The sequence below is a fragment of the Pocillopora verrucosa genome, chromosome 14 (genome assembly GCF_036669915.1).
Source record: "Pocillopora verrucosa isolate sample1 chromosome 14, ASM3666991v2, whole genome shotgun sequence".
Taxonomy (NCBI): domain Eukaryota; kingdom Metazoa; phylum Cnidaria; class Anthozoa; order Scleractinia; family Pocilloporidae; genus Pocillopora; species Pocillopora verrucosa.
In genome coordinates, this window is record NC_089325.1 from 12,291,509 (window position 1) to 12,307,051 (window position 15,543).

Genomic DNA, 15,543 nt, shown 5'->3' on the forward strand with positions numbered 1-15,543 from the left:
AACTTAGGATTTGCGATAACACAAACTTCAAAACATAACACAATTTTCGCCATAGCCTCTAAAAATATTTAGTCAAAAATTAGATGGATTTGGTGATGGTACATTTGTGTTTGATGGACTGTTCAGCTCTTAACAGTGGCTGTGATAAACAATTTATTTCTCTTAGCAATACCACTACATAGTCAAAGTTCAAGTCATGAGATTAATTACATTGATCCACCTGTAGGAGCATTAAAATGCAGTTCCGTTAGTAAAGACAAGCTCTTCTTCGCTAGGAATATTCAGATGCAGTCCAATAGAGAGAGTGCTGTTGATGATCTTAAAAAACACATTTGCACCATTTCAGGTTTGCTTTCTCTGTTACATCAATGGTTATTTGAACTTTTTTTATGTATGTATTTATTTGCCGAAGTCACATCAGCAGGTTGCTTTAATCCTCAAGGTAGAAATAGTTGCCAGTCCTTTTCTGTTCACAGTCCTGTAAACAAGAGAATATTTCTGGCTTGTAAGTCCGATCACTTTGCTGTAAGCTAGGGTACAGCAACTACATTGTTTTTCTCTAGGACTTTGAGATAATTTATCCTTTACTTTTAAGCCATGTTCATACAGAGGGCTATAATTCAGTTAGGGTTGGCGAAATGGAGGGCTTTGCCATTTGAAGAAACCGGGCACAAATATTAACTGGTTATGCGAAATCCGTTGTACCTTTCGTCTTTCCTTGCCTTTTTGGCGTTTCTCTACCCTGGCAAATGACTATATTTAAGTTCTCAGTTCTCTACGACGCTTCAACTGAAATGACTTAAATATCGCATCATCACTCCTTGTCACTAGTTTACCTTGACAGAATTCATCTTGTTGATTCGAGGCCGGAAGTTAGTCGGGTCGCGCCGGAAGGTGATCTCCAGGGAATGGAGAAACTTGTTCATACCGGTAAGAAGTGTCTGAGGACTGGAAAACGAATATATAGAAATATCAACTGGTGCAGAAAATTTTCTTAATTCTCTCGAATATTATCTCAATACCTTGAACTACACGTATACAAACATCGTTTCAAATAACATCAATGTAAAGCAAGATGAAAGTGGTTGCAAGGAAATTATCAGATAATATAAAAACTTTCTTGTTTACATCCTAGCTGCAAAATGGTTTCTTGATTGAGAATCAGTTTAAGGGTCATGGGTTTTATTCCTAGCTGTGAGAATTGTCACTTATGGAATCATTTGAAAGTTCTCAGGTTGCATAGAGAGTCCACCACGTAATTTTTAACATTCTAGACTTAAGACAGATTATGATAAAAAAAAATGTTTACCTATTTGCAAGAGTCTTGACGGAAGGTTCGCCTTCAAACACTACCACTCGGTCAGCAAGATAAGTAGCCATAATGAAGTCGTGCTCCACAACGAAACCAGTCTTCTTGGCGTGCAGAATGAATCTAAAGCACACCGAAAAAGTCAAATTGAAATCAAAGAAATAAGTAACAACTTTGCTGATGCTGTCATTCGATAAATATGTTAAACAATAGGTAAGAAATAAATGGAAACTGAATTGATATCGCTCGGTGCTAGCGTGAAAAAATAACCACCATAACGAGGTGGATATGAATAGCAGGTATTTACTGGGCGAACAATTGTTTCAGTATATACCACGCAGTAACCAAGAAAATACTTAATTTCTGCCCATGTACAGAAGAATGGTCACAAATCGAACTCTTGGCGCACGTCTTGCCCGTGGGAAACCCAAGTCACTCACCGTTTAATGACTTTGGCGGCCACAAGACGCTGTTCAGAGTCCAAGTATGCCGAAGGCTCATCAATTAAATAAACGTCCGCTGGCTGAAAAACAAAACCGTAAACAAAACCGCACAGTTCTCTAGTTGATATCTAGCTCAGGTTTTCAGCTAAGTTTGTCCTGTTCAGATTAGAACTCAGTTACTATCAGACAATGAGAAAATATCTCTATAGCAAAAATGTTAAAATGACTTACCACATGCGTGGCAAAATTACCGAATGCTGATTGGCTGAGACAGAGGGCATTTTTGGTAATCTAGAGGGCTTGATTATTTGACGCTGATTGAGCTTTTTCGCTGTTTACAGCAACGATTTATTGATTGCAATTTAACTGAAAGAAGCCGTGTAAGTTTTTCAACTGTATTTTGAGAATAAAATATTTATTGAATCTATTGGTCAGTTACGTTTGTTTTGACATTTGTGGCGGCATTGAAAGGGCTTCATCGCGAGGACATCGTGCGCGAATGCAATTCCCTCAGAAATTTTGCCCTTTATACGATAAACAAGTAATCGCAAGTGCCCTCTGGCAAGTAAGGATTAATTCATTTGTATGGATACGCGTCAAGTTAATCCTTAATTGCCTTCGGGCCCATGCGATTACACATACAAACAGAGTAGGGATGTACCTTTCCAAGACAAAGCGTTAGCGCGACGCGTTGAAGTTCACCTCCAGACAAGTTTTGAACCTGAAAAGGAAACATAACAGCGGTACGTTTAGAGGATTATGAAACCACAACATACATGTAAAAAAAAACAGATTAGTAATTAAAACGAATGATCCAAACAAAGTTGAAATTCATAAGTAGCAAAAAAGAACTCAAGGTAAGCTACCGATCAAAGTGGAAAGGAAATCGAGAACAATCAAGTCGCACTTGGTTCCAGTTTTGCATCGGATTGGCTGAAAGACTGGTGCGAGTTCTCCAGATGATACAGCAAAACGGATTCAGAGAATGCTGAAATTTAATTCAAAATTGCTCCGACAAACTAAATGCTCTCGTTCTGGAAAAGGCCTTGGGAGAAAAAAATGAATCTAATGTCACAAATGACACACCTCCTGGTCCATGATTTGTTCGATCTGTAGAGGCTTGATGACGTCAGCGATGAACTGAGGATGCACATAAGCGTCACGGATCTTTTCGTGTAGGAGCATGCGCACGGTGTTCTGTGGCGAGTTAATAGAAAAGGAAAGGTAACGTAGGTAACACGAGGCAAGGGACGCTAGCGCAATCTCCTTTCCAGTGCTTCGTTCTTTTCTGAAGCACTATCGATCACGAGGCTCTGGGAACGAGACTGGCGCCGGTGGGCAGACATATCGAGTAACTCGCGTCTCTGCTCCGCCTTTCTTTACTCAGCAAAAGAGTTTCTTTTTCCTTTCTTTAGGGCGACAAAGAAACAGAGAAGGAAAAAATTACCTGTGACTTTGGGCTGATCTTTTGTGGTTTATAGCTGATATTCATCATGGGAACTTGTTCTGTGAAAAAGAATACAAACACAGTTTTTGTGATCATTCATATAGGCAAAGAAAGATGATGAATTTTAAGCTCGGTCAGTTTGCGATAAACAGGCCCCTCGACCTAACTTGTGAATGAGTTTCCTGCAGTGTGATAGTAGAGTATCTGAATGCAAACTTCGCCCAAGTTCGACTCCGCTTGGGTGACTAAATTTTTTTTGTCTTATGCATGCGGCAAATGAATAATCTGTTTCTTTAACCATATACACCTGACATATACTTGAAGGAACAGAGTACTTACCATTACCATCGGACGGGAGTTTCCCAGCCAACATGCGGATGAAAGTTGTCTTACCGGTTCCTACAATATAAAGAATCTCGCATCAGTTATAAACAGACATGGTTCAGAGAATGCTTGTAACTATAACACTCAGATAACCAAAGTGTAAGATTTATGCGACAATTATGTAACCCTAAAAATCTACAATGACGACATGCAGTTCAAGTTGCATGTGAAACAGCGTGATAATGATTATGATGATGGCGACGACGACGACGCTGACGAAGTTGATGGTGACAAAAAATTGTTTAACAAGCTGATTTGTGCACGCATTTTGGTAGGTTATTACTAATAATCTAGTGGCCCCGGTTGTTTGAAGATCGGATAACGCTATTCACTGGATAAATCTCTATCCAGTGGATAACGCTATACGTTTTGCTATCACTTATACGCTGGATGAGGACTTCTCCGTTGGATAGCGTTGTCCACCCTTTATACAACTGGGCCTTGGAGGACAGTCGCATAGATCATCACCAACGGTTCATTTAAAACAAATAGATACCATGTGCCGTGGATCTGTACAGCAGTCAAGAGTGTGGCTATAAAATCAGTGACACACTCAGCTGCGTCTTGTGTGCCACGTTTTCGTCCTCACCACATTTTGACATAAGCTGTGATTTTACTGAACAGACGCACGGCAACAAGGAATCCATTTGTTAACCCTTTAACTCTCAAGATCTCGTTAGTAATTCTCCTTACTGTCTACCTTACAGTTCTTGTAAGGTTAGTTTGGAGAATTTGGTATTGGATCAACTTATAATCCCCTCACTGATATTTTCTTTATTCTCATCACTTGTCTGCTTAATATTGTATTGATATTGAAAGGAGAAATTGTGTCTTGATCACTCATGGGAGTTAAAGGGTTAACTGGGTGATGATTACTACAAAGACAACTGAGGCAATAGTGGCAACAGTGATGGCACATAGTGTGGAAACTGCAGTTGAACAAGAACTAATAATTTTTCCTTTGGGTTGAGCAACTATGTCAAAAGTCTTTCTGGGAGGGGAGACAGTTACACAAATGATGGGTTGACCTGTAACAAATAAATAAATAAATAAAAGCAATTAGTCGTTACCATTCTCTCCCAGCATAACAATGATTTCAGAATCTGTGAATTCTCCAGTATCAATAGTCAAATGGAACTCCTCTGTGGAAGTAAAGAGATCAATTCAGCAATTCATTCACACTAGTTCGGATGCTTGCAGTTCCTCAGATACAGATCCTTCTTTTCTCTACCATTGTTTGAGGTCATCTTTCAGCCTATGTAAATTTTAATTCCTTATGATAAAGACCCCACACGCACCCAACCTCCACACATACTTAGCTGTTTTTCCATCTTAGGATATTTGTATCTCAACATTTTCTTCACTTCTTCCTCCTGTCACATGAAAAATAAAATGACGGCCAACATTTTAACTCAAATATTAATTCTACTACGGACAACAGCCCAGGATAAGTTCTGATATTCATAGTCCATATTCTTGACAACAAATTTTTATGTTGTTTTAACCCTTTACACCCTAACATCAGTATGTATATTCTCCATACTGTTCTCTATACATTCCCTAGGGTACTGACAAGGAGAATTTGTGTTACAATCAGCAACTTCTTTAGCTGCTGATAATTTTCTTTATTCTCATGACTTTACTGCATGATTTAGGGGTGATATTGTAAGGAGAAATTAGATGCTGGTCACTCTTAGGGATAAAGGGTTAATGCAGTTTTGAGGAGATGCAGTAGCCTTACAGTCAGACTCTAGGTCCCAGACCTCACAAGGTCCTTGTGTTCTTCGGCAAAATACTTCATTTTCACAGTGCCTCTCTCCATCCATGAGAGAGGCACTGGGTACCAGCATTTCATCAGGGAAGCCTGATGAAATGCTGGGGGTAATGTTGCTGTTGCTTGGCGCATGAGCCATGAATCCCAGCAGAACAAGCTTGGTCTGTAACTAACAGTGCAGGCCTTGCACTCTGTTAGTAAGAGGTGATATTATCCATAAACAAGATGATTTTGCACAAATGACAAGATTGGGTCTTAAGTTTCAATCATGTTATGCATGTGTAAGGGAATCTCTTTTAATACCTTGATTAACCTACAAAGGCTAAAATCTTTCAACTTCACAAACCTTGTCTGCTGTTTCAGCCACTTTAAAAACCAAAGATGTATCCCTAAACCTCAGGTTCTCAGTAGGAACAAAACCATCCAAAAAGATATTGATTCCTGACAATTGAAATTGAAACTCTTAGAGACAAGTGCATGTAACAGGTTTTTTTCTTACAATGTGACCTTTCTTAGCAGTGTTTTCCAGAGATTTTCTGAGCAGCCAGCTATGAAAAGACAGCAGCTGGCAGGAATCAAAGGAATACCCAAGGGGGCAAGAGAATTTATTAAGCCAGCATTTACTACTCATTGCTCTCTTTCCAGTTTTAACCAATGTTTTTGGGTACACACCAAAATAAAGTAAAGGATAAAATTCATTCAAGGTCAAGATAGATCTGGATGCGAAATAAATTTTGCGATGTATTTGTCTAGTTATAGTAGGTGTCACTTCAGAAATGAGTGAAAAAGGCTGCCTGCAAGTGCTTCTGGAGAACACTGCCATAGTAAGGAAAACCCATGGCCTAATCAAAGGGGTCAAATTTGAGTCTTTGCTTAAGCCTGTGGTGTGTTCCTGTACAGAAACTTTGACTCTTACTGTCCTACATACATTCAGGAGTAGAATGGGTTCTGCTCAGTTGTCTAGGTAACCTCAAAAAAGCTAGAACAGGTCGGGGAAAGGGGAACTTGTGATGGTCTCTGGTAAATTTACCACATCAGTTTTAAACACTATAGGTTAACTCCAGCAGTGTGGGCCAATTAGCTTTTATACAAGTCTTCAATTTGACAAGTTTGTCACACAGTCGAGGAACTGGTTCACCCTTTGCCTTGTTTGGCTGACAACCTTCCACTCTTACCTTCCCTGACACTGAAGGGCATGGTAACCACGCCGTAAGCCCCAGGAGATCCATAAAGACAACATATGTAGTCTGACAGATAATCCAGCACACTCAAGTCATGTTCAACAACAATAATGTACCTGCAAAGAAAATAATGTAATTAAGTTTTCTGTGAACATTGTAAGTGTGCGACAGGGATACAAGCGCCTTAGATACATTCAGAAGCTAAAAACTCTTCCTTGTTCCTATGTAGCCTTAATACTGCCAATAGTCCGTTTTACAGTTGTGTGCTTGATTACCAAGCCTTTGAACAGGAGTGAGGCTAAGAGTGACCTTGTTATGATACAAACCTTGTTGCTTTTCAAAGGTAAATTACCTAGTTATCATGCTAACTTGATACTGGTCTCTGTCACAACCAGGTCACCTTCAGCCTCACACCAAATCAAAGGCTTGGCAATTAAGTACACAACTGTGAAATGTCCTATAGGAGACTGCCAGTTCATCAGTTTGAAGCTTACATGTAACTCATAAACAGTTATTAAAATTTAGCTTCTCCTAACATCATCTATATATTAATAGAAAGCAAGTGATGAGAATTCACAACCATATCATTTGAGGGATGATGTCTTAATAAATCAACCTCAAAATTCTCTTTTCCAGTTAACAAAGAAAGCAAGATGTTCGAAGGGAGAATTACAAACCACTTTAAGGAGGTTGAAGTGTTTATTATGGTGTAACATTTCCAGTTGTGATTGATTTCTGGTGATTTGACACTTGCATATTTATACCACAAAATACTTACCGATCATCACCCAGAAGGGATCTTATTGTCAAGGCACACTTCAGACGTTGCTTCACATCCAAGTAACTTGAAGGTTCGTCAAACATGTATCTAGGAGAAAGGAAAACAATCTCTAAACTTTTCCTAAAGGTATTGGTAAGTAGTGACCCCTAACCTAACCTTGTGATTAGGTTAAAAGTTAATCTCTTACTTACATATCAGCTCTTTGTATGCAAACCACTGCACAAGCAAACCGTTGCAGCTCTCCTCCAGAAAGTTCATCCACATTGCGATCCAGTACTGTTAGTAGATCTGGGAAAGACACAGCATGTTTAAATTGATACAAAATGCCAGAAATATTATTGGGAATATTTTGTTGTACCATCATGACAATGGCTTATAAAATCATATGGCAGTTGACAGCAAAACTTGGCAGTGAGATTTTGGTGTTGGTAAATGAGATAAACAAAAAGTACCAAGCATACCAAGCTGTCTGCAGATATGTTCTTGATTGTCCATCTCATTTTTTCTGTCAAGAATCGACTGAACACTTCCCTGAAAAAATTATAAAAATATGATTACAGGAATTTGATGGATTGTATCTTTACAAATGTAGATCATACTGATTTTGGTTGTAGGAGAGAGAGAAGGAGGAGTTAGGAAGTTAACCCTTTAACTCCCAAGATCTCATTAGTACTTCTTGTTACTGTCTGTCATACAGTTCATGTGGTGTTAGAGAATTTGGTATTGGATCAACTTATAATCTCCTGATTGATATTTTCCTTCATTCTCATCACTTGTCTGCTTGATATTGTATTAATATTGTAAGGAGAAACTCTGTCTTGGTCACTAATGGGAGTTAAAGGGTTAAATTACTACACTTCAGATTGAGACGTTCCAGTTTCAGCACTGTCTGGGTCATTGCATTGCATTGCATTGCATTCTTAGGTTGCGAGTAGGCCACCATATATTGATGTTGCACACAGTTTTCCAATAAAAGCCTTTGTTGTCAGGCACTGAGTGAGTTATACTGTAGATGTCTTCCCTCCCTCAAGGTGGGGGGGGGGGGGGAGGGGAGGGTTCTCTCCACCTGAGAGTATACAACTGTAATAGGGTACTGGAAAGCTACCAGTGAAGCTTAACAAAATGCTGGAAGCTAAAAGTACCTGTGATGGACAAATTTCCCATCCAGGCTTAAGAGTGATCAGCAGTGGTACTCCTGATCACTTCATGCTACAGAAACCAGGAATTATTAAACACCCACAGATATGGGCCTCTACACCTTTGACCCACCTAACCTCTGATTTAAATGTGACTAAATTTGTTTTAAGGGTTTTAGAAATGTGACCTGTTCAAACATCATCATATCCATCCCTGCCTCTTCCCAATAGTAATTGATTTGTTTTGTCAAACTGACTTTCAGAACATTGCTAGCAAGTTTCATGTGCTCACATGTAAACAAAACTAAACAAAAACAGAACTGGATCATTAACCATTCAGGTTAGATTGCTGAATGACTGAGCAGTTCTCTCTGATGAAGAGATTTTTGAGTGCATTAAGTATAATTGGCAACAAATATGGAAGCAATCATTATGTTACTCACCTTGACAGCTTTAGGAATTTGGTCCACATACTGTGGTTTAATGATTGCCTAATGAGAGAAAATGGGATTCAAAATTGAACAAAATGACTAACACTAAAAGCAGCCACCACCATAGCATGAAGTAATGAAGTTTAGCCATAAAATTTGCGATCAAAGTTTCTAGTTTGGCAAACTTTAGTCAACACCCATATGGCAAACTAAAAAAATGATTTGATTGTTAATTCTCCCCTATAGCTGTTACACATTTCCTTTTAAATCAGTTAAGAGAATTTGTTGTTAGATCAAGAATAACAACTTCTACATGATAAGTTTGAATATTCTCATTACCTGTTTTCTAGATAGTGTATGCATATTATAAGGAGAAGTTACCTCTCAATCACTTCTGGAAGTTAAAGGGTTAAAACAAAAGGGCAGCAAAGGTTTCTAAAATAATACAGTGGAGAAAGGCAGTGCAGATGTATAGTTATAACCAAGCACACACCTTTAAATCATCCTCTAAAATCTTTGTGAAGTAGTTCTGCAGCTCAGATCCTCTGAAGTGCAAAAGAATCTCCTGCCAGTCTGGTGGGTTCTAAAAAAGAAATGTTCACTCTAATTTTCTATGAATATGCAGAGTGCTGTGCAGGTATAAGAATGCAGTAAACACAACATCTGTGTCTGAAGAGATGTTTCCGAAAAGTAGCAAGCTCTTTGAAAGATGACTTACATTGAATCTCCCAAGATTTGGCTTCTGTTTTCCTGCCAAGATCTTCAGTGCTGTAGATTTTCCAATTCCATTGGTCCCTACAAGCCCTAACACCTCTCCTGGTCGGGGAATTGGCAACCTAGAAAGCAAAGCAAGACGGATGGCAATACCAACCTTTTAAGAATGTCTTCTTTTAATGAAATTACCACGACATTTCTAAAAAGTAATATTTACTTTCCTTGTGTCACAATTTTGCTTTCTCTATGAGACAATATTTCAACACTTACCTGTGCAGTTTGAAAGAGTTGGCGCTGTATCTATGTGTGGTTTCCTTTTCAAGATTGCTTGGCAGATTGATGATGGTAAGAGCTTCAAATGGACATTTCTACAAGACAAAAAATTAGGTTTTCTTATTAATGATTTGCAGAGTTTTAAATTTTGGTGCACAGTTTGAACACGCAAGTAATAACTTTTTTAAGAGTTGAGTTTAAAGACCTATGGCTTTCAAAACCACCCAAAATATGGCATAGTATCACACTCCCCCTTCTCAAATTTTCCTTCTATTAGTGATGCACGCAACTTGTACCAGAAATTAATTAAGGGGATCCATGTGATTGCCACCTTAAGTTAAATTTCCAGAAGAAAAATCTTAGAAAAAACTAATCTGTTTCAACTTCAGTTTCATAATAAAAAGAAAAACAGAAATCAGCTAAAATACACTGCCAGAAACTTTGACTTTCTGAAACAAAAAAAAACAAAAAAACAAAAAAATCTGTTTACATCGTCTGTCTTCCGTTTAACACCACATTTTAATGGAGTTATTAAAAAATTTGTTCTAAGTATCTATACGCTAAAAACTCCTCTCTTTTAAAAGTGTTTAGTGTTTTCCTTCTAAAATGTTTTTACCTTGGCGCAGATACCACATCCTATACAGAGTGTCTCAGAAATGTGAGCAATCTTCGACGCTGGGGATACTTCTATACACAGTTTTCCTGTTGGCAAAAGGTTCATTAGGGCTGTGTGTTGAGTAACGATTCAGAAGCACAACACTCACAAAAAACATATCCGCCGATCATTCGAAACACGATTTTACATACGTACCCATTCTGACCACAGGACAAGATTTCTTGCATTGTTGCTGACATCGCTTTGGTTTACACTTATCATTACTTACTATAGCAATCCGAGTAAGTTTGTCTTGCGTTTGTTGATTTTGTAGTCCCCGTAGAGACATAAGTAATAATTTACTGTGGAGCCAAAATCCCGAACCTCTTAAATTTTTAGCCGAAAAATTGAATTACAGTCACCACGTGAGGGTTGAAATGCGCGCGCACGATTTCTTCACTTCCGGTAAAATCTTGAAAATAATTTTACAGCGAAAATCTACCCATTGAACATCTACTTTTTTAAGAATTTGAAAATTTATTCGCTATGTAGAGAAATTATTTATTTATTTCGGTAGAGATTGTTTAAACTGAACAAAATCAGCAAAATGTTTCTTTAGCCGGCTCCGCCATATTGAAAATGGTGCAATACTCTTCTATTTGGTTATGTAGGACAACACCAAAATTCCTATCATGAACACAAGAATTCCTATCATGTCCAGTCCCTCTTTCCCCCACGTGTGCCATCTAAACTCAATATGGCGATCGCGTGGTTTTCATGTAGAGAATGTTTTTCTTACACTTTATTTAGGCTAAAAGGAATCTATCGCCTTGCTTTCCGTACTGATCGCTACTTCACAACTCCAGATCTTGGATCTGCTGTCAGCTGGAAAGAGGAGAAAGGTTTGATCGTCGATGATCGTAGCCAAAAGTCTTCCAAGAAAGATGATCTAAAGTTTCCTCGTCACTGGAAGGCAAAAACTCAACAAAAGACGCCAAAGGGTCAACAAGAAATACCACCTCATGAAGCCTTGAACTTATACCGATACGTGAAGAAACTGGAAACAACTTTAGGGCGCGGTAAAGGTTCCATTTCGAAAAGATGGTCGTATCTTCTAACAAAATATCTCAAAGCATACAATAAGCTAAATTGTTCTTCTGCTTTGTTATCCGAATCACCTCGGATTCTTGGCCTGACACCAAAGCTTCTTGAAGAGAGATTGAATTTCCTCTCCCAGATAGGGATCACTGGAAGGGATGCCTTGATAATTGCTCTGGAGTTTCCTGCCATCCTTTCGTGGGATTCACCCAACTTTATTGAGATGCTGAAAGTGCTCAAAGATTTGAACTGTGATATCGTCACCTTAATGTTTAAAACACCATATGTCTTCAGCCTTGATCAGAGCAGAGTTCAAGAAAATATCCGCAAACTTACATCAGCTGGGATCGCAAAAAATATCATTGGGAAAATCATTTCAAATAATCCTCTGCTTCTCAGCTTCCCGCTTAGAGAGGAGTCTTTAGAGATTGTTTCTCTTTTGCTTAATTCGCATAAGAAGTTACAATCAGAATTGACAGGCAAAAGCCTTAAGGAAGAGGAGGCAGTCCTAAACTTAATCCTTCACTCTGCTGAGAAATTTAAAGAGCAGGTCGATTTGCAGGAAAATTTCAAAGAAGTCATAAGTTTTCTTGAAGAAATGGAGGTATCCCCACTTATCATTGCAGTCACAAACCCAGTAATCTTTTCTACTGATGTTGATACTTTGAGTACTTCAGTGGCATTTTTGAGGAGCAAGCCCCTTTTGCTAGATATGGAGGCAGTGCAGCACCTTCTGATTACAAAGCCAGAAATATTTGTAAATTTGGACTCTGTGAAAAATAGGATTCAGCTGCTTTGTGATATTGTCCAAAACCCAACAGTACTTTACAGTCTTGTCAAAACAAGACAGTTTTTGTTTGACAGCAAAAATTCTACTGTGGAGGCTGTTATCAAATGGTTTCAGGATAGAGGTATCAAGAACAAAGAGATTGCTCATGTCATGACAGCAAAAAACTTCTTTTTCCTCGAGAAAGAGGAATTGGATGAGAAACTGGAATATCTATTGTCAGTTGGAGTGAAAGTTGAAGATGTCATTAAACATCCATCATGTCTTTTGAAACCCATCGCTCATCTTAAAGAGAGAGTTGAGTTTGTAAAAGCAGAAAAACCAGAAGTTTTAAGCAACAGAAGCCTTGATGATGTTATGTTATCAAAGAATGAGCTCTTTGCTAATGAGGTGTGTGGATCAACACTGGAAAACTACACAGAATTTGTTCAATCACTGAACAAGGAGTTTGTTAAGGCTGGCAAAAAGAAGTGATTAGTTGAATGATTGCACCCAATACTTCCTGTCTCTAAATAATTTGCACTTCTTGTTCTTGTAAATGACTTCTTAAAATTGAGAGATAAAACATTTGATAGAATGTTGCCCTTCTAATTCAACAGTTTCTAACCTGAGAGGAAACTAAGAACATTGAGATATGAAGTTTGAATAAAGCAAACTGTGGCATTGAAATGAAGAAATTGTCCAAGGTTGTATGAAGTGAGATCCATACACTATTTTTTTGGTAATTTTACTAGAATCCTGGAATTAAAATGTCAAGTTTGATGATAACTGTATCCAATGACCGCTGACATGTCATACATTGTGAACCTTAAAAAGGCAATAAAATGTTAAATTGAATCTTCAACTTACCAAATGGTCACCTCAATGATATTCAACTTTTTGTCCTTAAGAGTAACTAGTGTCTAATTTCTCCTTACATAATCAACCCTGAATCAAAGATTAAGGAAATGATCAATCTAATGCAGCTTGATTGTTAAACAAATTCTCGCCATTTATTGAGATGTATAGATAACACTTTTTCTATAAGTTTTTGCCATTTCTTATATGTCAGACCCCTGATGCAGCTCAATCAGCCTTTTTAAGGGAACTTCCATCAGTGACCAAGAAAGAACTTCTCCTTACAATATCAAGCAGACAAGTGATGAGAATAAAGAAAAATTTCAGTTAGGGGATTACAAGTTGATCCATCACCAAATTCTCCAAATTAACATCAGGAGAACTGTATAGTAGACAGTAGGGAGAATTGCTGATGAGATCTGGGCATTAAAGGGTAAAGATTGAGACAGAGGAAAGAATCTCTGACAGAGGGACAAAATTAGATTGTTGTTTTACCTTACTACTTTGCATGCATCATTACCCTCCCTCTCTCCATGCCAAATTTTGGGTATGTATTTATTCTTTGCACCAGTTTGTTGTTAAAGTGTTGACAATAATCAGAGGTGGGCTGTAACAGAGTTATGCTGGTGACCTCCATTGCTGCCGTCCCAAGCCTCTTTGCTTTGAACACAACTGATGAAGTTTTTTTTATACTTTTGATTGAAAACCACTATCACAGATAAATTGGGGTTAAATCAACTCACAAATGGTACTCAAAGAGAAAGCAACAGCACTTGAATGTGGATTTAAAAGTTTATTTCAGATTTTCTCATACAACAAACTCGTATGGGATTGGCTCCAAGGTTTCTGGTGTGTTTCTCTTGGTTCGCACAAAGTGTGCAGTTCGGGGTACAGCCGGCTGTAACAGATAGAAAACAAAATATTATGATCATTGTTGATAAAGAGGAAAAATTCCTTCTATACCTGTTAGAGTTCAGAGTCACATCGCATCTAAATTCCATGCTCTCTTGAGAAATGATGGGAGATGCTGTGGCCTAATGGTTGTGCTGGGTTTTGGGTGCAAGGGAAGGGGTTCAAGATCTGGCTGACTCAGTGTGTTGTGTTCTTGGACAAAACTCTACACTTTCACAGTTCCATTCTCCATTCAGGAGCATAAATGGGTACCAACAAATTGCCAGGGAAGCCTGATGAAATACTGGGGGGTAACCTTGCCATCAACTGGCCTCCCATCCATGGGGGAATGGTAATATTTCCATTTGCTTCATAATAAAATCCAGGATGAGCTTCAGCTGGATGGGCCTCTTGATTCAAGTACAGACTTAAAATAATCCTTCACCTCTACAGATATGTACACATAATTTGTAATCTAGTATACATCCTTACCCCAAAGCTGGAAACAACTTTATAAATTACCTTTCTTTTGCAATCAACCTTTCCTCCCCCACTTTCTTTGGCCTCCTTCTTCTTCTGTTCATTTTCCTTCACACGCCTAAAGAACACAACAACCACTGTTAAAATAGCTATAAAAAATAAGGCAAATTCTTATGTTTGCCTTGTATTTCTTCTTCGCACCTGTAAATTAATATCAAAATGTGATTCAATAAGCCAGTAGGGTGTTCAGTATTCTATTACAATCTCTAGAATATTGATTATTGCAATATATATATGTGCAGTACAGAAATTTTATTGTTACCTCAAGAAGTCATCTCGACATTTGGAGTGCTTGATGTGTTCAACACGAATGTTGATTCTCTTTGGCAAGATTTTTCCTCTGATAGAAGAGAGAAACAATACACATAAACAATGATATTATCAAGTTTTAGTTAAGCTCTGATCTCTCTTTAATGCTTGCACAACACTTTGCCCAAAACTGTGATCTGAGAAGAGGATTGTTACACAAAAGCAAACTGAAAGGCTTGAAAAACTAATTTTCAAGTTATTTACCTATATATCAGAACTTAACATTTTTATTAGTACAAACTATTGCAGACAATAATCATAAAGGTTCAAAATGTTTAAAGAGCAAGTGATGCTGTACTTTAAATAACAAATAAAACTGCCAGCCAAGCACAAGTACTGCTAGCACAAGGACTGCAAGTGAACAAAAAAAAACTAAGGCTTCAATGAATGATAAAATTATTATTTTTTTAAGGAAAAGACAACATCTTGCAGCCTTCTGTCTGAAAAGGTAAATGAATAAGGCTGTGTATCATTTCTGAAAGAACTCTAGGAAACTCACTTGGCTTCAGTGTTAAAGTTCACTTACTTCACTTGCTTGTTGACAACTACTCCAACAGCACGCTTTGTGACATTAAAAATACGCCCTGTTTTTCCATGATAGACCTTGTATGGC

At 38.0% G+C, this 15,543-nt stretch overlaps 3 protein-coding genes across 3 annotated transcripts in view; 1 reads left to right on the forward strand and 2 right to left on the reverse strand.

Annotated features, from left to right (window-relative positions):
- Positions 1-136: 136 nt before the first annotated feature.
- LOC131782397 (ATP-binding cassette sub-family E member 1) lies at positions 137-10,880 on the reverse strand. The gene is made up of 21 exons (XM_059099128.2): positions 10,685-10,880; positions 10,490-10,575; positions 9,871-9,968; positions 9,605-9,722; positions 9,380-9,469; positions 8,899-8,946; positions 7,781-7,850; positions 7,511-7,607; positions 7,317-7,406; positions 6,533-6,654; positions 5,704-5,798; positions 4,899-4,956; positions 4,654-4,725; positions 3,539-3,598; positions 3,200-3,258; positions 2,839-2,949; positions 2,414-2,473; positions 1,750-1,832; positions 1,310-1,432; positions 837-948; positions 137-478 (listed from the first exon to the last, which is right to left on the reverse strand). Exons 1-21 carry the CDS (start codon positions 10,815-10,817, stop codon positions 431-433), a joined length of 1,833 nt encoding a protein of 610 aa, XP_058955111.1. The 5' UTR covers positions 10,818-10,880; the 3' UTR covers positions 137-430.
- A 262-nt stretch (positions 10,881-11,142) lies between these two features.
- LOC131782435 (transcription termination factor 3, mitochondrial-like) lies at positions 11,143-13,165 on the forward strand. Its single transcript, XM_059099169.2, has one exon. The coding sequence runs from the start codon at positions 11,226-11,228 to the stop codon at positions 12,825-12,827; it is 1,602 nt and encodes a 533-aa protein (XP_058955152.1). The 5' UTR covers positions 11,143-11,225; the 3' UTR covers positions 12,828-13,165.
- A 798-nt stretch (positions 13,166-13,963) lies between these two features.
- Positions 13,964-15,543, reverse strand: part of LOC131782419 (large ribosomal subunit protein eL21) — a 3,179-nt gene continuing 1,599 nt past the window's right edge. The window contains exons 4-7 of the mRNA XM_059099154.2: positions 15,457-15,543; positions 14,884-14,961; positions 14,604-14,679; positions 13,964-14,088 (exon numbers count right to left, since the gene is read on the reverse strand). The exon at positions 15,457-15,543 is cut by the window's right edge and continues 26 nt beyond it. Coding sequence (XP_058955137.2) covers positions 13,999-14,088; positions 14,604-14,679; positions 14,884-14,961; positions 15,457-15,543 — 331 coding nt within the window. The 3' untranslated portion in view covers positions 13,964-13,998. The remainder of the gene's footprint in view (positions 14,089-14,603; positions 14,680-14,883; positions 14,962-15,456) is intronic.